The sequence below is a fragment of the Astatotilapia calliptera genome, chromosome 12 (assembly GCF_900246225.1).
Source record: "Astatotilapia calliptera chromosome 12, fAstCal1.2, whole genome shotgun sequence".
NCBI lineage: Eukaryota > Metazoa > Chordata > Actinopteri > Cichliformes > Cichlidae > Astatotilapia > Astatotilapia calliptera.
Genome location: NC_039313.1, coordinates 30,368,876 through 30,392,854, shown reverse-complemented (window position 1 = coordinate 30,392,854; position 23,979 = coordinate 30,368,876). Strand labels below are relative to the sequence as shown.

Below are 23,979 nucleotides of genomic sequence, written 5' to 3'. Positions count from 1 at the left end.
ATTACTGCACTGATGCATTTGTTTAAAATAGCTGTTTTTAAGAACTGGTTCCCATGGTTCATCCACTTGTTCTAATTTGTTATTAGAAATGGAAGTGCATATTTCTTAGCAGAGCATATTGTGATAGCATATTGCCTCCAGCTGAGCAATAGAAAAATGAAATCTCAAAGTCAAACCCTTGTATTAAATGTCATTTTGTGCATTACATTATTACTGCGGCCTCACATACCTTTAACAATGATAAATCTATGCAATTATGGTTAAAATTATAAAGATATTTTTAAAAGAATATTTTTTTAATCTCCCATTTTGGAGAGACATTTTGTAAAAATTGTAGTTGTCTCAGTAATATAAACTGATTCTATATTTTTTTCCCCCTTTTTATTTATTTATTTATTAATTTTAAAATCAAATGTGGCTGTTGGTAACAGAATTACATGCATAGGTATGTGCTGTGATGCAACAAGTGTGTTTGGTTTGTTACATGGTTGGCCCCCAGATGGCATAAACGGACCACATTTTGTTTTCAGTCATAACTATGACTTTTGCAATGATTCAGCTGAACCAGAAGGGGGCAGTAGAGTATCACTAAAATTAGGGTGGACGTTTTAGTAACAACCTTTAGTACACCCGTTAACATAGCATATCTGGTTCTCTTTGACTCCCACTCACACACAGAGCCACACACACCCACACATACACCCACATACCAGTAAGAACATACGCGCGCGCACACACACACACACACACACACACACACACACACACACACACACACACACACACACACACACACACACACACACACACACACACACTCTGTTTTGTAACAGATGTCCTTTCAGACAGAAGACTCTGCTGAATAATTAAGCAAATTAACTTGATGAGTAGTTTTACTTCAGTGTGCCCTAAGCAAAACTGTACTTCATTAAAAGAGTGTTTTATTAGAGGAGGTGTAACATTCAGTTGCTGTTGACATTCAGACGAACAGGTCTTTTACTGCACAGTCTGAAAATCAGGCTCTTTGTTAGGCTGCTGGTGCTCGGCTGTCCTCTCGAAATATTCATGCTCTCTGCTTGTTTTTCAGTCAGTCTGCTGCTCTTGCCCACCTTCCTGTGTGCTTCTCAAACTTCTCTTTTTCCCTCATCAGTTCGACTGGGTACCGGGAAAGATAATATCCAGAAAGGCAAACAGGCCAACCCCGTCTCATAGCAAGCAGTAATGCCTATGCTGTACCACACTGCAAAACACGTTAATTTTCCATAAAGGCTGATAAATTGTAACTTGTGTTTTCTGGCCTGTTGTTTTCTATTAGCTGGTTGCAGTGTCACATGATTCCCGAGTGTTACATTTAAAGTCCCATTACTAGATGTTGCTTCGTTTTTATGTGTTTAAATTAGTTTTTATTAGCTATGTCAATTTTTTTTGCCTTTTTCTTTTTGGTATGTTTATGCCGACTTTGATTTGAACTCTTTCTTCATTTAGGTTGGCACCAAAACTAGAGTTTGTGCTGTAGACCATTACATATTTTACTTGAAGACTGTCAACTCCAGTTTCAGAGCAGTGGAACCCCCTGATGCCAGAATCCATCAGGGGGTTCCACTCAGCGATGCCTCAGTCCTTCACGGTTCACACCGACAAGGCTTTAAACATCACTGGAGACCATGGAGACCAACTCACCTTTGTCATAACTGTCTATGACACTTCCTTCAATCTGATTTTGAATAAATGCAAAAGTTGAGGAAGCTGGGCTGCATTCATAGCCAGGATACATGTGGAACATTGATGATAACACAATTTAATGACGATTTCCACATAAAATGTTATAACTGGGGAATAGTGTAACCTAACAATAGCTGTGTAAAAGTACATATGAAGGCTACAAAGTACACATACTTTTGAAACAGATGGCATAGATCCAAGTGTTAGTCCACTGTGTGAAAAGCCATTCCTGACCTTTGTTTAGTGTCATCCATTACAAGATGACTATTGCCAGGCAGGAGATGTTTGTCTGGCTGCAAATATCTTCTGTCCTAAAAATAAACAATTATTTGATTATTAAAAAAAAAAAAAAAAGGGGGGGGGGACACACAAATAAAGCTCAGCAATGTTTTTACACATTTACTTTCTTTGAGAAATCTTTGAATAAAAACCTGCTTTTGATAAAAATCAAACGAAGCCATAACAGAAAACATCCTTAATTGAAGGTCGGCTGTCTTCTTTGTCTGGTCACACATGAAGTATTCAGTACAGCTGCTGCTCCTCTCTACTGAGGGTGTTGCTTTGTACCAGTAGTCCCCTTAATGTCTTAAATGGTTTGTACAAAGTTTGACTAAAACACCCTGGTGTCGCTGGGATAATTATAGTGTTTCCCACTGATTTATCAGTATCTCTTCTGGCCTTTCTTTTTGTGTTTTGGAACTCTTTCACAGGAAACTTGTCTCCAACTTTTTTTATTTGTTTTACCCAAACAAACCTAAAACTGGGAGTTCCACTAAATGATAACAAAAAACACCTCAAAAAGTTGATTCTGTTCATCTGGATGTAGCTTTTTCTTTCTTTCTTTCTTTTTTTTTTTTTTACAGCTTAAAAAAATGAAACCAGGAATGTCATTGATTTAACTTTATCCGACTAATATTATTTCAGCAGAGAAAATAAAATTGGTGCATAACTTTAAAAAATGGTATGATAGGTTCAGTCTTATTTTTCTCATATAAAATGTAATACCAGTTTCAAAAGCAGAAGCACTAAACCTGAAAACCCGAGCAAATCTTTGAGCACTGATAGAAATTTCCCCACCAGATGTCACATGACCGAAGTCTATTATGACGATTTAGATGATCTTTGTTTATATCGTCAACATCTTTTCCTTTGTCTTCCATATTTTATCCTCATTCTTTTCTTTGCCTTTTTCTTTTTTTTCATTTGGTCCATTGCTTCCACCTCCCTCCACTTCCCCCACTGCCTCTCCCTGGCTCTCCAAAGACAAGCTCTGGCCACACAGAGCCACTAATGGACTCTCTAACAGGGGGGCAAGCTAAAGATGTGTGAATGCGCAGCAGCAACTCCACCACCACTACCACACAAAGTGGTGAGAGGCACTTTGGGCTGAGAGAAAAACCTGGTTTTACACAAGCGTTCTTCATATTCTTGCTGAGAATACGAGCTGAGAGAAGGAGATGTGTCATAGCTTCAGAACACTGCCACATTTGCGCATCTGTATTTGTTTCTGTATTTTAATGGTATTGTGCAAGTACCTGTTTGTCAGAACATCTGTATAAATAGAGCACATGCAAAAGCTTTTTAAGGGTTAATGAGCCCCATGAGAACATTTAGCACACGAGGCAAGAAGTGGAGGATGCTCTTACGTGTTTTTTAATAGTTATATATTTCTTCTAAAAATCTGTAGGCTGTTGCAAAAATCCATATAAATATATATATTTATTCAACTGCCATGAATGAAAGCAGAAAAAAAAATATGTTGCTCCAGTTTGTGAGTCATCAGGAATTATGTTAAAATTGGCAGGCACGGACATTAATATACTTTACAGTCTTGCCAGCTTATATATCACATAACCAGACAAGTACAAAACATACCAAGTGAATGTATGTTCCTCTGCAATGTGGTGTTGAAGGAAGGAAACTAATGCAAGTTAATAGAATATTTCACTACTGGCTCTTGGGATTGCAGTCCACGAGCTGCAATGAGGATGAGTCATACAATTTGAAGGCAGCCGGTCAGTCGTTTGTGCTGCAATATACACACATTATCCAGCCCACCCCTCCAGACAAGTCCACACACACACACAAACTCTCGTACACGTGAAGAATTTTTTTTTGAATTCGTGTCCTTGTGTTGAGCAGCTATACTGCTGATCTTTGCTCAGCACGACAGGTTTCCTCTGTGCTTTTTCTCTGTAATCTTTGACATCTGAAAGGAATGTCCTCATGCCCTGTCTTCAGACAGCTTTACATGCATAAAAACACCTAATTGGCTTCAAATGCCATCAGCAAGAAAAAGAGATGAGTAAAAGCAGTGGATAGGGAGGCACAGAAGATGCGAGATAAGGAATCGGAGGTGGACAGGAAAGTGAAGAGGGTATGTATGGGGATGGGGGTGCACGTGCAATATCAGGAGAGAAAATTAGGGCGAGACATAGGTGATGACAACGGGAGGTGAAGAAGAAGCGTCTTCATGTTGCGAAGAAAAAAAGCAGACGCATCGGGGAAGGAAAGCGACCAGAAGATGCAACCCCCCACCCCCAACACCTGTCTTCCTGCACACCCATAGGTGGTCCCTATTGGCTGTTAACTAATTAGCAGACTCTAACTTTGAGTCCCACTGATTACACTGCAAGAACATCCACAAACCCCCAATTCAAAAGAGTCAAGATTAAAAAGGGAGACTGCATATATTGAACTCAGCCATTGCCCTTTTCACCAAATCCTGTTTACAGTGGCGGTGAGATAGACCAGCTACTGTCCCAGTGGCATTTCATTGCCATTTAGCCTAAAGAAGCAACACATTTAGAGGTAATTAGTCCAATTATGAGGCTGTTATCTGCATTTCTCAAAGCCTCGCCACGTGTTAAGCTCGCACCATTAATGGTGTTGGGGCGTGCTATTTGCATTAATCACTGCAGTTTCTCGACAGTTGATGTGGAGATGCAGGGTTATTCAGGTGAGAGCAGAGAATGGAAGATTGATGATGATGTGGCTCCAGAATTACATCTGAAGTTATGCATAAACATGGCCAACATCTGCTAATAAAAGGGGTGAAACACAGAAAGGGCTCATTAAACTAAAGGCCTGACCATAAAGAAAGTTTTGTTTTTTGTTTGTTTGTTTTTTTTTAAACCCGAGAAGGTTATGGAATCTTATGGAAGAGCCTTTTGTCTTTTTATGCATTTACATACACCTTTTAGGAATTTGTTATCTATAAATAGCAATTCTGAGGCAAGATATAACGAGAAAGGGAGGAAGAAAAACTGAATACACTGAACACGAGACAAGGGACTATCAAAATAAAACCGGAAACATGAGACACGACCTGACAGAATACAAGGAATAGAGGGAGTGAGAGACACGACTGGAACACGGATGAATAAACATTCAGACAGAACTTATCCTACGTGATAGACATGACAGACCAAATACAAAGAACGCAGGAAGGAGACAGAGAGACATCAAAAGTGGAAATGCAAAAGGACCTAAACGATCTAATCAGAGCTTGTAAGCACAAGAAAACTAAACATAAGTCACTCAGAGTATAACTAAACTCAGAATTCAGAACTTCAACCAGATTCAAACTGTCCAAATACTGAACCACTGGGTTACAGATCCAGCATCATGACAGGTATCGGGTCTGATGAGCACTGGCCGATTGGCAGTGTTCAATTAACAAAATCTGAGCTTGATTTAAAGACTTTAATCTGTAGCTTTTCATTGGAATTTTAAATATAAGATATAAAGAGTCAGAGGCTGATAAAACAAAATAAACCTGTCAGATGTATCAAAGCAGTGGCCAAATCAACAGTATAAGACAGTCTTAAAAAATAATAAACTGGCCAACTCTACAACAGTGAAAGGCCTGAAAGACCATTGAAGACAGCTAAAGTGCATAATGACAGAATTATTCACAACGTCTAACCAAGTAAAGCACATGCTTGAAGAGGCTGGCTTGTTACTATCACAATCTACAATCAAGAGATGTCTTCATGAATGTAATTACAAATAGTTTGCTACAAGGTGCAAAGAACAAGAAGACCACCCAAGAAAAAGATCAGATTTTATCAGAAAGCATCGAAAAAGACCTGCACAGTTTTGAAAAAATAATTTGAAGGACCAAGATTGACTTGTACCAGAATGAGGGGAAGAGAGCAGCATCTCAAGAAATGAAACAGAGCATTTAGGGGTGTCCATGGATTGCTAGGGATTTTCATCCATATATCAAAGACAATTCTTGAGTTTAAATTTGTCCAGTAAGCTTGTCCAGTTAATTTTGAGCTCATGAAAATGGGGCCACGTGTACTAGAAATTGCTATAATTCTTAAAATAAAAAAACCCTTTTTATTCTATGGTAAAACATTTTTTTACTCACACTGTATAATCTTATCATCTAGTGCCACTAACAACCTGCACTTATAAGTCTATACTCTCCTTAGTATTATTACAGTGCGAGAATGTGCACCATGTAAAAACAAAAGAACCAGGAAGAGAATTATTAATTAGCTTTAGAGTTTCCAATCAAATCACATTTAAAACTTACCCTGGTTTTGTTTGCCTCAAATGAAAGAGAATATCTGATCTCATTATGACATTCAGAGCTAATGAAAGCAGAAATCAACCAGGACTGTCTCTCATATTATAAGATGGCTTAAGAATTGGACACTGATTTATTGCTCAGATCATCATCATCAATTCATTTTCATCAATTGGGAATCAAAAGTGGCTCAAAGTATATTTTGATCATTTTACAGTTTCACACAGTTAATATAGTTTTGTTTAGTAATAAAATAATAAAAAACCCATAAAATAATGCAGTTTTAAGGGCACTGGAAGAAAGCCTCAGCAGAAAAACGATTGAATAGCAAAGCATTGATGTCAGCAGGTTATTGTCTTGTTGATATGCCTTTTGCCCCATGAAGTTAGGGTTATTTAAATTATTAATTACATATTATATAAAGAGCATTTTTAATATCAAAACTCTCCATGAAATGCAACTTCAAAAATGTACTGTCTAACGAGCACAAGACACACAAATTAACTTAAATCACAGATCTCAAAGGGGTTACGCTCAGTATGTGTTCTTCATCTAATTTAGCAGCGAGCTGTTTTTGATTTGCCTCAGGCTTTTGCTTAGGTGAGATGATCTGAAACAAGAAATTCATCAGTCAGCTCCTGTTACTATTTTGCTAAAGCTGTTGCTAAGATACTAGTGTGCTTCATGGACTGAATCAGGACTTGAAGCAACAGTTTTATTAGTGTGATTCAAGTTCATTGCTTCTCATGCAGAGAAATTTCACTTGGGTATCAGCTTAATAAACACTGTCAAAAGTATTTTTTAAGTGAGGCAGGCTTACACAAGAGTATAACTGCCAAAAGGAATATTGTAATTTAAATCATCGATGTTGGCATATCCAAAAGCTACCTATTTGGTAATTGGACAGTCCGAAGGTATTAAACACCCTTCAATCAGCCCCAGTCTGCTATCTAATGTCTCTCACCCGTAAGCTATAAAACCTATCGGTGGTCTTTGATTATTCATGTTGGGTCAAGCAGAATTTTTACACTTCTGAGTGGCTTGTCATGGTTTTATTTCTGCTAATAAAGAAGGGATGATTGAGGAACATCTGTGGATGAGCACTCCTTTACAGCCCGTCTTTCTAAAGGATTTTGCAGCTATGAATTCTGGCTTTAGATATATGTAAGCGTGATCTTCAGGCAGCCTCACTGAGGGCAGAAAGGCAGCTACAGCATGATAAATATTCTGATCATAGTTTTGGATTTGCCATTGTTCTCGGAAACATATTCTGTGCAGGAGATGCATAACCACGTGCCAGGCAGTGCTGACAACCAATTGGTTTCTATGACAACCAAGACAATACCAGGTTCCCTGATTATAATTGTCAGCCAGAGAGCAGGAACTAATCAGGGACACTGTTTTTTTTAAATATAATATAAAATTATTATTTATTATATATATATATATATTCATATTACTGGTTGTTTAGCCTTTACCTTCTGTTATCTCCAGTTTAATTGGTTAAAATAACTATGAATGAACGAGAACAGTAACAATCCAGGTTATTTTTTCTGTGCAGAATTTTAGTTCTTTTGATTTAAAGCACTATGCTGAGAGTCTAAATAGCAGTAGTAGTAAAGCACGCAACGGCTAAAAAAATATTGACCAATAAAAAGTAAAAGAGAGATCTTTAGAACTGATTCAGTCTATGCAAGGATTGTCAGAACTCTGAAACTGTGAAAAAGAAAACTATATATGTGTAACATGGCTATTGTGTTTATAGTATACAGACTGAGAGCGATCTACACAAGAATTCCATTTGCCTTGACTGAGGGTTTTATGCACAAATGGCAAATAAAGAACCTTGAACTTTGTATTGTGAACAAGCAAGATACAACCAATAACTGTTATTTCCATCCGCCTCTCCATGACATGTAGTTATATTTCTAAAAAGGGACCTCAGTGCGTGGTAACATGAAAGAAGTGGCACTGGTGGCATCTGACCAATCCATACAAATGTAGATCTATATTTTTATCAAATCAGCTGATTTTGCAGAAGAAGATAAAACTATATTGTATGAAAAATATGAAAAGATAACACAAATAATATAGATGGAAAGCAACACCAACACAGCTCCTGCAGACAAAGCAGTGGCATGAATGTGTGCAGCAGTTTACTGTTAAAAGTGCTGCAAGAATGTGTTTTCTTCAGTACGACCGCTAAAGATCTACTATAGTAAAGTCTAGCCCATTCAAAGCCAAAAAAAAAGGCTGGCTGGTTATTTAACAGACTTACTGTATCAATATCACAGTATTATCATTCAAACACAGGAGAAAATTGTTTTGTTTTTTTTCACCTGCAGCTTTGGTGGTGTTTAACAGTTTGAGAGAAAGTAAAACAATAAATCTAAAAAACAGAATTCAAATGTTTCCTTAGTCTCAATGTAAATTTGATGTAAGATCAGCAAGTACATATAGGTGTCCTGTTTTAGGACCAAAGATGAATCTTTATAGAACAATACAATTTTTATAAAGTTGTTTACAGTTAACAGTAAAAAACAGTTTCAGCTATATTTATCACCAAAGTTCATTAGGGAAACATAAAGACTTTGGGTGCTATTAAAAAACTTTCCGGCTGTCCATACACAGAAGTCCAAGGGATTTTCCTCGAATGGTGAAGCTATTTTACAGCGATTTGATTGGTCAGCGATTTAATACCTGTTGGTCACTAATCTAGAAGATAATCATGCTCAAAATGTAATTAACTGGACTTTTGGTCCAAAAGTTTTCATACCAGAGGCATGGCAACAATCATTCACTCTAACTTATTAATCAACCAAAGACCCAGACAGAGTTTTAATTCATTTGAAAGCCTGACTTTGAGCCTTGTCCACTGTAACTGGAAAACTTAAAAAACAGTTTTATTTGTTGTTATGTATTGTTGACCTGGTGCTTACTCAGAGTTTTTATCTGATTTAGGGGTCAGCTCAGATAAACACATTATTGTCTGTGATTTTAACATCCATCTAGATAGTCATCTTTCAAAATTTAAAAGAAGCCACCCATAACTTTAATCCCGCTCTAGATCTTGTTCTGAGATATGGCATAGAAACTGAAAAGTTAACAGTATTCCCAGAAAATCTGCTTTTGTCTGATCATTTCCTAATAACATGTACATTTACAATAATGGATTACTCAGCAATGGGATATAAATTTCGCCACAGCAGATGTTTCTTAAAGTGTGTAACTAAGTTTATAGATATAATTTCCTTCAAACATATAATTCTCAAACACACACCTTAAAGCAGATAACTCATAATCTGGAGAGGAAATGGTGTCTCACTATTTTAGAAGATCTCCATTAAGCCTGGTAAAATTGTCATGGTCCCTGTGCCTCCCCGGCCAGCCCAGTGTGGCCACAAGTGTTTGTTGTTTTTCTCTCACTCTGTCTCTCCTACCTGTCTGCCTGGGCGGAGCTCTGATTGGGCTCCTGCCCTTGGCCCACGCACCTGCAGCTGATCTCGAGCGGATTGCAGTTCTCTGGCTCTTAAGGCTGGGGCTCTGAGCTGTTCGTCGCTGGAATATTGAGTAACTCTCGTTAGTATTGCCTGGCTTCCTTGCGATTCTACTGTTCCCGTGTTTGCCTTCGACTTACCCTCGTCTGTGTAAACAGGTTTACCTGGATCAGCCCTTTTGTGACCCCTGGACCCCGTGAGTAGGAGAGTGAGCTGAGCTGCTTGTGTGGAGACTGTTTGGACGAGGAGCAGAGCGAGTGCGAAGAAGTGTGTCTCCCCAGCCAAGTGATCCCCGGGACCCTGGTGTTTCCCCCCCCTTCACGTGTATATAGTGCACCAGTGTGATTAATAAAGTGTCGTTGAACTGTGCTACCTCAGTCTGCGCCTGAGTCCGTTCCACTCCCGTGACAAAAATAGTTTGTTGCTCTATAAAAAAGCCATGTGTAAAGCCAGAACATCTCACTATTCATCATTGATTGAAGAAAAAAGAACAACTCCAGGTTTCTCTTTAGCCAGGCTGACAAAAGGTCAGAGCACAGTTGAGCCAACCATTCCTTTAACGTTAACTAGTAATGACCTCATGAATTTTTTCACAAATAAGGTTTTAACCATAAAAAAAAACAACTGGTAATCATTAAAGCATCTAAGTAATCATTAAAGCATCGAACAAATCATTAGCAGGGGAGTTTTTTTGGGGGGGGGGAGTTTCAATCAGGGTTCACAGCTCATTACAATAGGGAAACGGCATTAACGCCATGGGGATTATAGGCACAGTGATGCTGTGGTTTGAATCATATCTATCTAACACACTCTTCACACACAAAGGTTAACTATAGAGCTCCATAGGGTTCTGTACTGGGACCTATTCTTTTTACATCATACATGCTTTCCTTTGATACCGTCATTAAAAGCCATAGCATACATTTTCACTGCTATGCAGATGACATCTAACTTTATCTATCTATGAAGCCAGATAACACACCTCAATTTATTAAACTGCAGGGATGTCTTAAAGACATGAGGACCTGGATGACCTCTAATTTTTCTGCTTCTAAATTTAGATAAAACTGAGGTTATTGTACTCACCCCTAAAAATCTTATCTAACCAGATTTTTACTCTGGATCGCTGCTGGTTTACTTGCCGTTTCTTGGGTACTGGTATTTAAGAGTTGAATAGGAGGAAGAGCCTTTATCTTCCAGATCCCTCTCCTGTGGAACCAGCTCTCTGTAGGGTGGTGATGTGTTAGCAACTATTAAAAATTCTCAGATGCAGAACAAATGAAAATATTTAAAGAAAAAAAATGACACCCTTGAAACTTGCCATATATCAGGACTCTTGTGTCTTCAGTTGTCTCTTCCCATAACTCATCATTTCTTCCAGCATCTTCTTCATAACATTATAGAAAAGCTGCTCACTACCCCCATCGCCCCCACCCTCCTCTAACTTTTGCAATTCTTCTGGGACTTTTTATTGCTGATATTTTCGTGGTTCATTTGATGTTGCCATTGTGAAAGTGTGTGCATTTGCATTGCTTATAGTTCCTTAGAGACAATGTCAGATGGAAGAAAAAAAAAAAAAGGCACACAAAAAGAAGAGAGTATGGGGTTGTTGACAGAAAATTTGCATTAATGGTGGCTTGACGGTCAAAAACATTTTTTTAAAACTGTGAGGTCAAGTTTGTGCACACTCAGTCATGCATGAGATGCTGCATCTGCTTCGATGTACCCAAGATCAATTGTACTTTATGTTTTGTTTTTCTAAATAGCCTTTTGGTTGTGCATTTGGTTGTGTAGATAGACGGATAGAATACTGCACACTATTTCAGTCGTTTCTCTTCCAGATCAATAAACACATTCCTTTTTTGTTTCTTTCTGAAGAACAACTTGAGGAGGATAAATTGCACAATAATGGAGGTAAAGTATTGTCATCTGAACTCAAAAACACTCATTTTGGCTGCTCACTTTCAAGTATTTTTTTCTCTGTTGATCTTTCTCTGTCATTCAGCTGAAAGTTTAGTTTTAGTAAAAGTCAGCTTGTGTTTTAACTCATGCAGCTTTGCCCTGTTCTGTTCTTGAGCACTTTTCCATTTCTCATTCTCTTCCTCCATCAAGCGATGCTTAATCTGCTCCACGCCAGCATATTTGAACACCACTGCTGCTCGTGTGCTCACATCAGATAATGGAAAAAATGTATTTTTCATTGCTCAGATGAATGCAGTTAACTTGTTGTAAATATATTCTTTGCCCTAGGACTTCATCAAATGCTTCAATTAAGACAAAAAATGCTTATGGATATTTTAGTATTACACACACACGAAGAACGTGCTTAGTTTAACTGCACCATTTTATTGCAAAATGCTCAAATTACAAAAAAATAACTTCTTCCTTTAATCTAAGTTGTGTCTTGATATACAGACAGTTTTAGTTTTGGGTTCATTTAAAAAAAATGTAAGTATTTTTTGTTTTGCAGAGCAATGTTGCATTTTAGTTTTTCATGGGTAGTCTTTTACAAAGCTGTGAGAAACATGAACAGAATTCCATTTATTATTCCATGTAAAATATATTGCACACAGTACTATGCAAAAGTCATGAGTCACCCCTCAAACCTTTGTTTTTTCCATGGAGTTTTTAGTGATTTTTAAGAATGGTCTTAAGCTATAGTTATTCAGGGTTTTTTTTTTTTTTTGAAGATCTTTAAATTGGCTGTTTTTTTCACTCATTTTCAGCGAAGTTCTTGTACTTAAGTACACAAAAGTACATACAGTCATGTAAGGAAATAGGAAAAAATCCAGGAAAGCACAAGACCTGACAGAGTCATCAGTTCAGTGGCAACAGAATTTGAACACGTTAACTCAAATTGTTAGAGGTACAGAGCGAGTCAAGAAAGAGGTACAAGAGTGAGTGTCTACAGCCGTCTATAAACATGTTGGAGACTCTGTCATGGTTTGGGGCTGCGTTTCAGCCAGTGGTGTATTTAATGTTTTTTGGAATTATGAATGCGGAAAGTACATTCAGATTTTGAGCCAACATGCAGTACCTTCTGAACATGGCCTTAGAGCTGTTATATATCAGCTTTATTTTTCATCATAACAGTGATCCCAAACATACTGCCGAAGCAGTAAAAGCATACCTGGATAGAAATACACACAATGGAACATTATCAGACATGGATTGGCCTCTCCAGAGCCCAGAGCTCAACATTACTGAAGAAGTGTGAGAGTGGAGCAAAAAGCAGTCACCATCCACAGAAGAGCTTTGAATGTCCTTCAAGAAGCCTGGAGAACTATTCCTGAAGACTAACTGCTTAAGAGAGTTCAGGCTGGGTTGAAGAATGAACATGAAGCTTGTTTTATTTGTACAAACTCTGTTTTTGCCTTATATCTTTTGATGTTCGTTGTTGGATGAGTCAATGAATCACTGCACCTATTCCACTTTTTCCCAGCAAAAAATAAAGAATTGAGGGACGGCTCAAGACTTTCGTACAGTACTGTAGGTGGATATTGAATTGTAGACGGATATCTCCACACCTGGACAAACGAAACCAAAACTATTTGCATGAGTTGAAACCACTACGTGCAGCTAAAATATGTTATTTTGTTATTTTTGTAAAATTGTGAAAAATGTATTTTAGCAACATGTTACAACCAGATGTTTGTCTCTGTCTTTGTGGACTTTCAACAGGGAGCCAGACCAAACAGGACTGGTCCATTCAGTGGCCCACATCAGAATCTGGCAAAGAAAACACTCCGGTGTGCCAGCCAGAGGCCAGTCAGTGGATTCGGTTCCAGCTCTCTCAAAGCCCCAAAGTCCAGTCCAAGTACAACCAGCACATGTGCCACAGCCCACAGGCCCTGGCCCCCCCTTTGTATGCCGATCGACTCACTGTCGACAGCCCCTCTTCAGGGCTCTTCCCTCCCTTGGACTCTGGTCATCGCTCCCTGCCCCCATCACCCCGCCAGAGGCATTTTGGTCACACCCCTCCTCGGACTCATTTGGTGGTCAACACCATGACCCCACCTGGCACTCCTCCCATGCGGCGAAGGAATAAGGTGAAGGCCCCAGGAACACCACCTCCGCCAAGCCGCAAACTTATCCATCTTTTGCCAGGCTTCACCGCTCTGCACCGCAGCAAATCCCATGAGTTCCAGCTGGGGAACCGCTTGGATGACACACAGACACCAAAGTAAGTTTTGTGCTTCTCTGGATTTTTAATGGCAAATAGTGGCAGCCATTTTGGAGCACTGTGTGTGTTTTTGAGTGAATACAGAGGTTATTTTACTTCTAGGCTTCAGAAGTTGGTATTTACGTTTATCATTCCCAAACCATGGGAAAAAACAAATTAAATGTTATTAATGTATTCCAAAGTGTTTTTTTGGAATGTTTGCAAATGAGCCTCTATATGGAAGTTTTGGGCATTAGAACCAAGGATTAAATATCATTTAAAGAATTCTGTGACTAAACAATAAACAATTAAGGGCTGATTTATGTCAAGTTAATCCACTGAATGAAAGTATTATTAAATATATAATTTTTGCCTGTGACTTTACTTTAGACACTATAGTTTACCCTAATAAAAATAAGAAAGTAGCAGAAACAACATAAAGACAATAACAAAATGTAACCATCTGTGATTAAAACACAAATAGGCAATTCCTTTATGAGTTATTATTACCACATTTATGGAATGAATCACTGTATTTTTCGGACCATAAGGCGCACTGGATTAGAAGACGCACTGTTTTCATACATAAGGCGCACCGCATTATAAGGCACATTAAGCGAAACAAAACAGTCAGATAAGTCAAATTTTACTCAACTCATTCTTCTTGCTCCCTCCACTTCCGTACCATTGATTCATTAATGTTGAATTCTCTCGCAGCTGCTATATTCCCATGTTGTTGCAGTATATTAATGACTAACCTCGTATTGTGGATGGATTATCTCACTTGTTCTCTTGACTGAAGTTTGGTCCGTTTACAGCATCCTGCCATGCGATTGCATTTGTTCCTGACCATCGGGAACCCTCACGTTAACTTTTATTGAGTGGAAAAAAGTTAGCATTATTCCTCCAGCTTCACTGTTTATGTTATGCTAACATAGCTGTGTGCGAGCGATCACGTAGCACATCATTATATACCAGCTAGTCCAATTTCAGTAACCCTACAAACATCACTGCTGTTTAGTTTTCTGTCTTCATGTATGTTGGAAGTGATAGCAGAGCTGTACGTTTTAATTTTTTCAGAAATCTCTCAGTCAGATCATGTTTAGGTGCACAGCAAAATCTCCAGTGTTAAATTAACACTGGAGAGTGTCTATATGGGTCCACACCTCTGAGTGTTAAATACAACACTGTTGAGTGTTAAATTAACACTTTTGACAGTGTTATATGTTTAAAAGTAACCTAGTCAGTTTTGAAGATTAGCAAAGACTAACACTGAGCAGTGCTGATTTTCTAACACTGGAAAATAACTCAAAATGTTAGAAATATTCCAGTGTTAGAAAATCAGCACTGCTCAGTGTTAGTCTTTGCTAATCTTCAAAACTGACTAGGTTACTTTTAAACATATAACACTGTCAAAAGTGTTAATTTAACACTCAACAGTGTTGTATTTAACACTCAGAGGTGTGGACCCATATAGACACTCTCCAGTGTTAATTTAACACTGGAGATTTTGCTGTATGGAAACTAGCGAGTTAACTTTCTGCTAACTTCTAACTCCGTTAAATTTAATAAATTCTGTTTTCATGGATGCCTGGATGTTAAACTTCATTGTTACACCTGGTAAAGCAGCAACACTGATCATTTTATTAAAGATGAAATAATTTAGACAGTATTTAACTCTCAGTGATGCCACTGCTCGTTTAACTTTGGGACCTGAAGCAGACTGAGTTTTGGACCCAGATTACTCTGCGAGGCTCTTGACTATGGAGCCGTAATGCTCCGACAATCCATCAAGCGGTGCAGCTTCGTAACTTCCCAAAGTCATACTAAAACATTTTTTGACAGAATGTGTACCACATAAAATCGGTTCGAGGTCTGTAAGCATAGAATTCATACATAAGGCTCACCGGATTATAAGGTGCACTGTCGATCTTTTGTTGTTGAGAAAATTAAAGGATTTTAAGTGCGCCTTATAGTGCGGAAAATACGGTAATTGAAACTTTTACACAACAGTTTTCAGCACAGCATGAAAAGAAGGGACTTTACACCTAGTATACACTTGCAGCTGGTGCACACTGCATTTTGGTGTTGTTTTGGTTTGTCATGCACTTCTTGATTTTTGTTACCTTCATGAAGCAATATGAGTCTATGACTTGCTTTGCTTTGTGTTGACTTCTTCTGCTGCTATTTTTTGTTTCCGAGTAGCAACACCTATCATTCAGGGGAAGAGTCCAGTGTGCCCTGTGCGCCAGTTTAAATGCTTATGAGGCTGTGGTGAAGTCACAGTTGGCGCATCCAAACCTATATACTAAGCTTACTAGTCAAAAACATATGGATTGCAGCTGTCTATCTTGAAAGTCTGACCAAGATCCTACATGTGTCATTATATGGCACCTGAAGTGTTTTCAGTATTTTTTTTTGTATGTTTGTCAGACTTAAATGTTTCAGATAATCAAACAAATGTAAATATTATACAAAGATAACACGAGTAAACACAAAATGCAGTTTCTAAATGAAGACGTTTATTTAGTAAGGGGGGAAATAAATCCAAACCTACATGGCCCTTTGTTTGCAAGAACTGACAATGAGTCTTTTACAGCGCTGTGGAGGAATTTTGGCCCACTCATCTTTGCAGAATTGCTGTAAATTATTGTATCTCTCATTTCTTCCTGAATTTCCTTTGACCCCGCCATAATGTCTGGCTTTTGAGTATCTTTTAGTCTACTTCACTTGGTCCTATTTCAATGATTTCTTGATTGTCAGATATAATTCACAGATACAAATGATATGGGTTTCAAAACTATATTATGCTGTTTTATAGACAGTCAAAATTTGAAGCTGTATGATACCATAGGAGATAAAAGAATTGATAATGTTGCATATTCACACATCTACTTAAACTGATAAAGGCAGAGGGGCAGTGTTACATCTAAGCCATTTAAAAGTATTTATTTTCACAAATGTGAAAACCTGTGATAGGGTTTTAGGGATTTAATCAGTACCAGGAGAGGAATGTTAATATTATATTTTGTTTGCAAGGCAGATGATGATGGATCAAATGCAGAATTAGGTAAGGCTTTGTTTTAATTTAGGTTTGAAGCTTCATGGCTTCTATTTCACCAAATTGTTTCAGTGTAAAAATGATCTCAGTGATAATAGTCTAAGGTAGCGGTGGTCAGTTAATTTCAGTTGAAGCCCTGCCTGAAGCAAACATTCAGAGATGCAGTCCTGTCCTCCCTCTGCTCTGTACAAAGTCTCAAAATGTAATTCATTCTGATCCAAGAAAGGAATGGCTTAGAAGGGAGGTTAGGACCATACCTTTCCTTTAGCAGTTTTACTGGAACTTAATCTTCCACCAGACCCCAATCAGATTAATTCCTGGGAGGACATCATTGCCTATAAAGGACCACCGGCCTGTCGGTAGAGATAAGGGGCCTTCGGGCTGAGTTCCTGACTGGCCTTCCCTATGTCTGGTGCTATGCTGATCAGATTTGGTCACAAACAGGGTCCACCACTGCTTGGTAATCAGGAACCAGAGTCTGCCTCAGGAGAGCTGCACTCATTTTGATAATACCATTAGATGACAGTGCCCCATCACTGCTACACTTGGTAAGTTAATATTTTAGAGCTGTCCTCTGCTTTTATGATGGCCATCTGGGTTATATGTGGTGTGGGCCTGGATGTACACAGGGCTACATCCACAATATCAGTGGGCATGGCTGTGTGTATGTGTGTATCTGCTTGGTGACGACTGGATCATAGCTCCAGTGAATAGGCTCAAACGGCATTAGAGAATTGATTACCGGTCCCAAAGCAGTGATAAACTGCAGACTGTGAATTGAGCCACTCTAATCAATGGAAAATGTATGCCTGGAAATGTTGCAACTCATTGAGACAGGGCAGATTTGCTGGCTTCTCTGATAGCTTAGTACCTCTCCTAATACATCATAATTGGATGCAGAATGGTGCTGGCAAGCATCAGGTTGGTTTTTCGTCTCTGGCGTCTCTTGTTTCTTTTATGTCTGTGCAAGGAAGTAGTAGGTGTCAGTTTGTTTTTCTCTTCCTTGATGCAAAGGAGACTGAAGACTGAATCATACAGTTTGATTATTTCTTAAATGCTGCATCACGATTCGTCATGTGGTTTTTCACTTAAAGATTTGGGAAGATGAGAATCTTACAAATATTCCACCAGAGGGAAAAACCTTGATAAAAATACGTAAAATATCACACAAGTTTTTTTGTTTTTTTTTTAAGCTAAATAAAAAGCTTTTTGCTATGCTCTTTCCATACTTCCCACATTGCCCCCTGTTACTAGGATTTTAATAAGTGCATAGTGCTCCTTGGGTTCTCATTTTCTTGTGCTTAATTGCCTGGCAATGTGGCCAGGACGCAATAGGCAGGGATTACCCTCTGACCCCAAGAGACATTATTCTCCCTTCATCTTAATGAGATATGGGCTAATTTCTCATTATCTAATTTCTGATTATCACTGCACAAAGACAGTGCAGCTGAATGTGCAAGACTGCCCCCCCCATACTTTGTTGAAAGAAAACTCGAGTTTGGTTTTGACAGATATGATATGATAGATAATGGGGGTTTCAATGTGTGAAAATGTGAAGAGTTCCTCTTGCTATCTTTTTTTAAATTTTTTATCTTGGATGCAATCAACTATAACCATTAACTCAGAGATAAAGATTTTAAAAAGGAGATAAAACATGGATATGAATGGAAAGTAATCATATTCGGCTTTCAGCATTTTTCCACTCATGTTCATGGTGTGTTGTCGTCATCACAGTGTGAAAGCAAAGTTATATTAATATCTGAGTGCTTTCAATTTCAAGATATGTTTAGTGTTATTCTTTTTTGGCATATATATCATCTAAAATCATTTAGAAATGTTTTTGCATTGTACACGTTCTCTAAAGTTGGCTTTCGAAGCATCTTCATATCCTTTCTAATGTATATTAGCCTCCATTTCCACGTTTTTTATTTTTTCACATGATAGGTTTGAGATACTGACATTTTTGCAATCATGGCTTGAAAATTGATTCCGAATGCTTTTTTTCATTGAAAAGCTCAGCAAATACTGTGGTCTGCTGGTGTGGACGCTCGTCTTCTGCTTGATAGCTTTGTCCTTCTTGGTTTAATGTGTTTGTCTGTGTGATAATGTGTTTTCCTTTCAGCTTGCAGTGAACCACAGGATGGTTTCTATCCCTCCATAGAAATAATGAGCAAATTGCCTCCTTACCGATGTGTATCTATGAATTCAAGAAACTCTCACCCTGGAATGAAACCGCTGCCAATTTTGCAAGTCATAATGCATGAGAGAGGGAAACTTTCTCCTTTTGGGGAAATTGGAGTCTTCTTTCTCACCACCTGTCAAGTGCTAGTCCAAATATATTCAGTCTTGTGTAGAAGTGATTTTGTCCTGTGTCTCTTGATGCAGATAGCTTGCTAGCTGCTCACTGCCTTTACTTGTAGGCGTTTTCAACTGGTAATAAGGTCATTTTTGGCAGCTTAAAAAACAGAAAGCTCTAAGGATGCTAATGAGGTGTCGATTCAAAGCAGAATTATTAGAAAACCAACTCATTAACATTACAGAGAATCGTTTTGCTAAGAGGTATGGCTCAACAGTGATATAAACATTACCTTCCAAGAAGAATTAAGGATGGAAAATAAGTGTTTTGCATTTTAACAGATTCAACACTTTTGCATTCCGCAGCTAATAGGCCATTAGATCAAAAAATGTGTGCCGTTCATGGACAAACAACAATGTTTAAATATGGCTGCAGCTGTTGTCTCCAAGAAGAGACTTTTGTTTTGCAAAAGGAAGCCACAAAATGAAAAAGTGTGTATCAAAAACAGGCAGATGTGTTAATGTGTAAATGATATCAAGCTAAATAGAAACACATCTTAATTAAGGTAATAATTTCATTATGCAAATAAAAGACTAGGGAGGCACTGCTCACAGACATTTAATAATTGTTCTGTGAATACAAAGAACTTCCTCCAACTACTAAAGCTTTTTTGAGAAAAAAAAGCCTTTATATTATTTATTTAAAAAAACAAACAAACAAGCACAAAAAACCCCCAATTAAATGCTGCATTGAAAATGTTTAAAATACATCACTAAATTCAGTTCAAACCAGTCTTTTGGCATCATGCAGTGACACTAAGATGACATTGTAGTTGCATTTAAATAAGTCTTTCCGATAAGTTGCACTTCATAAAAGCAATCAAATGGAACTCCCACACACTGTCTCGCTTACTGCTAGAGTATTAATTAAATTACGTTTCGGTCTGTCTGACCTTCAGTCAGGTGCCCAAAGATTTTGTATCAGATCTGCAGTGAAGCAAAAGCCCATGTTTCAAACTAATTTTGTCACAGTCTACGGCAGGGAGGTAACTGAGCGATCAAACTCTTTTCCAGGCACAGGGTAGAGAAAAGGACACAGATGTGGATTACTTCTTTGTATTTTCACCTGTATTGCTGCTTCGTTTGAATGAAAATTCAATTACTGTGGTGATTAAATACTAAAAAGTGACTTGCTCATGTTTTTCTTCTTCGAGGTTTTTTAGTAAATGACAGATTATGAAACCTAAGAGTTGAATTGAAACCAGGGACTGGTTGAACAAATTAAAGTTTGAATATTTTAGGACTATGTATGTTTGATTTTTTTTCAGTATTTATCATAAAATAGGGGGTGCTGAGTGGTACCAGCAGCCCAAATAGACTGTATGTTACTCCCATTTGAGAAACACTGCTTTAATGGAAAATGAAGACACAATGAAAATCATGTAATGTCTCTTCACATCTTTGGAGACAGATGTTGAACAGATACCTTTTCTTCTTTTGTATCTACCGCTACGGCTCTGTTTTATCAGTGTAATGTACAAATAGATCTTCAGGCATGAATTTAACAAGTAGAATAATCATGACAGTTAATGCATGATAAGCATGGTACTTAAAAAGAAGTGACCTTTCTATTACCGTGAAAAAGTTCAGATCTACATTGACATCATATTTAGCCCTAAAACATTTTTTGCATTTGTTTCACTTTTTGAAAACAGATATCTTAGTGAGCAAACCAAAACAGTTGTTCAAGCTGAAAACAATCGCCCGAAGCAAGAAGAGTTCAAGTAGATATATTAGTTTTACAGTAAACTCTCCTGTTTACAGCTTTTTTTTCTCTTCTATATTAATTTGTGATGACTACAAAGTAGCAAAACGTATTCCCTCTCCAATAATTAATGAGTTTATTCTTAGCATAAAAAAATATGCTGAGTCCAGGGATGGTGCCAAGTTTAGGGGAATTAGGGAAGTAATTAGTTTGAAATTTGTCGGAGTCATTCAGTGTACACTATGTACAACAGTGTACAATAAATATGCATATAGAGTAGAAGAATACAGTGCTAATATTAATTTTCATTTGTTATGCTGCTTTTTATCATCACGAGCAGATGTTTCCTTGCAAGTTTCTTGCTTTAGACATGACATAAATAAATAAATGATCAAAATACAAAATGAATTAACCTCCCAGCTAGATACATTACCAGTTTAAAAACTTTGGGACTTGTGTAAAATGTAAATAAAAACTGAACAATGCAATGATTTGCATATCTCATAAACCCATGTTCTATGTTCAAAAAAATAGTTTTGAAGATGTAAGGTCCTAATTTAAAGGAGCACACTTGGTTAAAAGGTCAGAATGATAGGGAGATGCTAACCCATTTAGTCACTTAAAAATGTTAAAATCTATTCAAAAACACACTGGGAGCCAGTGTAAAAGGGCCAAAATATTGTATTGTTTGCCTGTGGCTGTCAGGAGTCGAGCTGCCACATTTTGAACAAACTGTGGACAAGAGGCTATTCCAATAAGCAAGGGTGGATGAAGTGAAGTAAGCAGAGGAGAGAAACTTCTTATCCTTCACAATTTATATTAAACAGCATTTCTTTGTTTTTCAAATGTGAAACAGCTGTGAAAAAGCAGCCTCACACCCTTGCAAGGATGTTTGGGAATTTTCCAGAGTGAAGTTCAGAAGGTCTGAATAGAGTACCCCTTCTGTTTTTCACTGATTCACATTTAAAAAATGTAACAGCATCCACAATTTTATGTCAGTGAGACAGTCCAGCAAGACATTTTGAAATCAATGGAAGTAACACATCTGCAAAAAGTTGGGTCATGGCCATATTTACACCTATGTAGCATCCTCTGTTCTTTCAGATTGTTTGAACATCTGGGATATGAAGAGACCAGTGCACTTTTGCGAAAGGAATATTATCCCATTCTTTACTGATAGAGAATTTTCACTGCTCAGTCCTGAGTCTTCTTTGCTGTATTTTTTGTTTTGTGATGTGCAAACAGTTTTAATTTGGTAAAAGGTTTGGACTGCAAGCAGACTATTTTAGCATGTGGACCCTTCCACTATTAAGCCATGCTGTTGTAATAGATGTAGTATGTGGTTTAGCATTGTCTTGCTGAAACATGCAAGACATATAGTATATGTTATGCAAGGCCTTCCCCCTACTATCTGGATTAAAGCATATGTTGCTGTAAAACCTGTATATAACTTTCAGCAGTGGTGATTTTTGGAAGAGCTCCTGAGCCTATCCACTGATTTCCATGACAGAACCGTGCCCATTTTTATGCAGTGCAGCCTGAGGGCCCCAATGTGTTGTTTGAGACGTATTGCTCTCTTCAAATTCAATATGTGCTAATATTTTTAATGAAAGAGTAAAATGTCTCAGTTTAAACATTTAATGTATTCTGTGTTCCTTTATGTTTAAAATATGAGTTTATGAGGTTTGTAAATCATTTCATTCTGTTTTTATTGACATTGTTCTTCATGCCCTAACTTCTTTTTTTTTTTTTTTTAGCTTTGGGGTTGTAGAAACCATAATATGCTGCCTGTCTGTCAAATAATGTGTACTTGATGTCAACACATGCAGCTTGGAAACCCATTTTTCAAGACAGAATTTTCCACGGAGAGGGTTAAAGAGCACCGCTGTATCAATACAGTGGCAATATTACTGTTTGTTTTGCTGTGATAACTGAAATGACTCCTAGTGTTGCTGGTAAATTGCCATCAAACCACTGTTAACCTTACGTGACATGATTGAATATGTGCAGCATCAAAATCAATTTTAAATTACATATCAAAAAGAGTGGCTCACCAGAGGTTTCTGAATTTTCTTTTTCAATCGGCCTCGTCGTGCACATATATCCTTGAGAGACAGACATAGATAATTACATTTTTCGTGTTAGCATACTTAACATCTTGTCAGCTAGGTAATCATTTTTAATGACTCCATCATTTGCCCCTTCATATACAAATCTGACTTTGAAATGTGAGAGCTGGTTTTTACAATCAGTTTCTACTGACCTGACTGAAAACACAGACTTCCACAAACATTGTAGGTGATGCTTACACACACATCTCAAGTGTTCTAATCACTATTTAATGTCTTTTACCTGGATCTTCTTGTTGTCACTGTTAAATTGAGACACCTAAATTGTTACCGCTATCAAATAATAATGATTTAAAGATAATATAGATTATATTTTATAGTATCTTTGCATTTATTACAAAGAGATACTGGATAAAAGGGGGAATGTGGGAAAATACCCTTTTTTGCCTTCAGAACTGCTCAGTTCTTTGTGACAGAGATTCAACAAGTCACAGTAAACAGTTCTCAGAGATTTTCATCCATACTGGTATGTTAACATCACAGAGTTGATTGATATGTTTTTGGCTGTGCATCCATGATGCCAGTCTCCTGTTTCCAAAGGTGTGTTGCTGCAGCAGACCCCACCCCCCGGCCCATGGACCGGTACCGGTCCGTGAATCATTTGGTACTGGGTCACGAGAGTTGAGGCTTCGGTGTGAAATTTATGGTTTTCAGGGTTTGTATCGTTATTTTGTTATCGTGTTTTATCGTTAACTCGGTTTCCTTGGGTCTTTTCCCGTGTGTTATGAATAAATCTTCTTTTTTTGGTAGTTTTACTTTGTTGCATTAATCCGCGACACCTTAAAGGCTGATCTGTGAAAATATTCTC

At 37.8% G+C, this 23,979-nt stretch overlaps 1 protein-coding gene and 1 long non-coding RNA gene across 4 annotated transcripts in view; both read left to right on the top strand.

The window, feature by feature from the left end:
* The window catches only part of ksr2 (kinase suppressor of ras 2), a 120,207-nt gene that overhangs the window by 18,288 nt on the left and 77,940 nt on the right, over positions 1 to 23,979 (top strand). For 2 of the 3 annotated variants that reach the window (XM_026187933.1, XM_026187932.1), the window contains exons 4-5: positions 11,638 to 11,673; positions 13,441 to 13,942. In XM_026187933.1, the coding sequence (XP_026043718.1) occupies positions 11,638 to 11,673; positions 13,441 to 13,942 (538 nt within the window). The remainder of the gene's footprint in view (positions 1 to 11,637; positions 11,674 to 13,440; positions 13,943 to 23,979) is intronic. The other variant, XM_026187934.1, reaches the window with a different exon arrangement.
* Positions 9,716 to 10,131, top strand: LOC113033817 (uncharacterized). The gene is made up of 2 exons (XR_003274085.1): positions 9,716 to 9,841; positions 9,918 to 10,131. It is a non-coding gene; the product is annotated as an uncharacterized LOC113033817 (long non-coding RNA).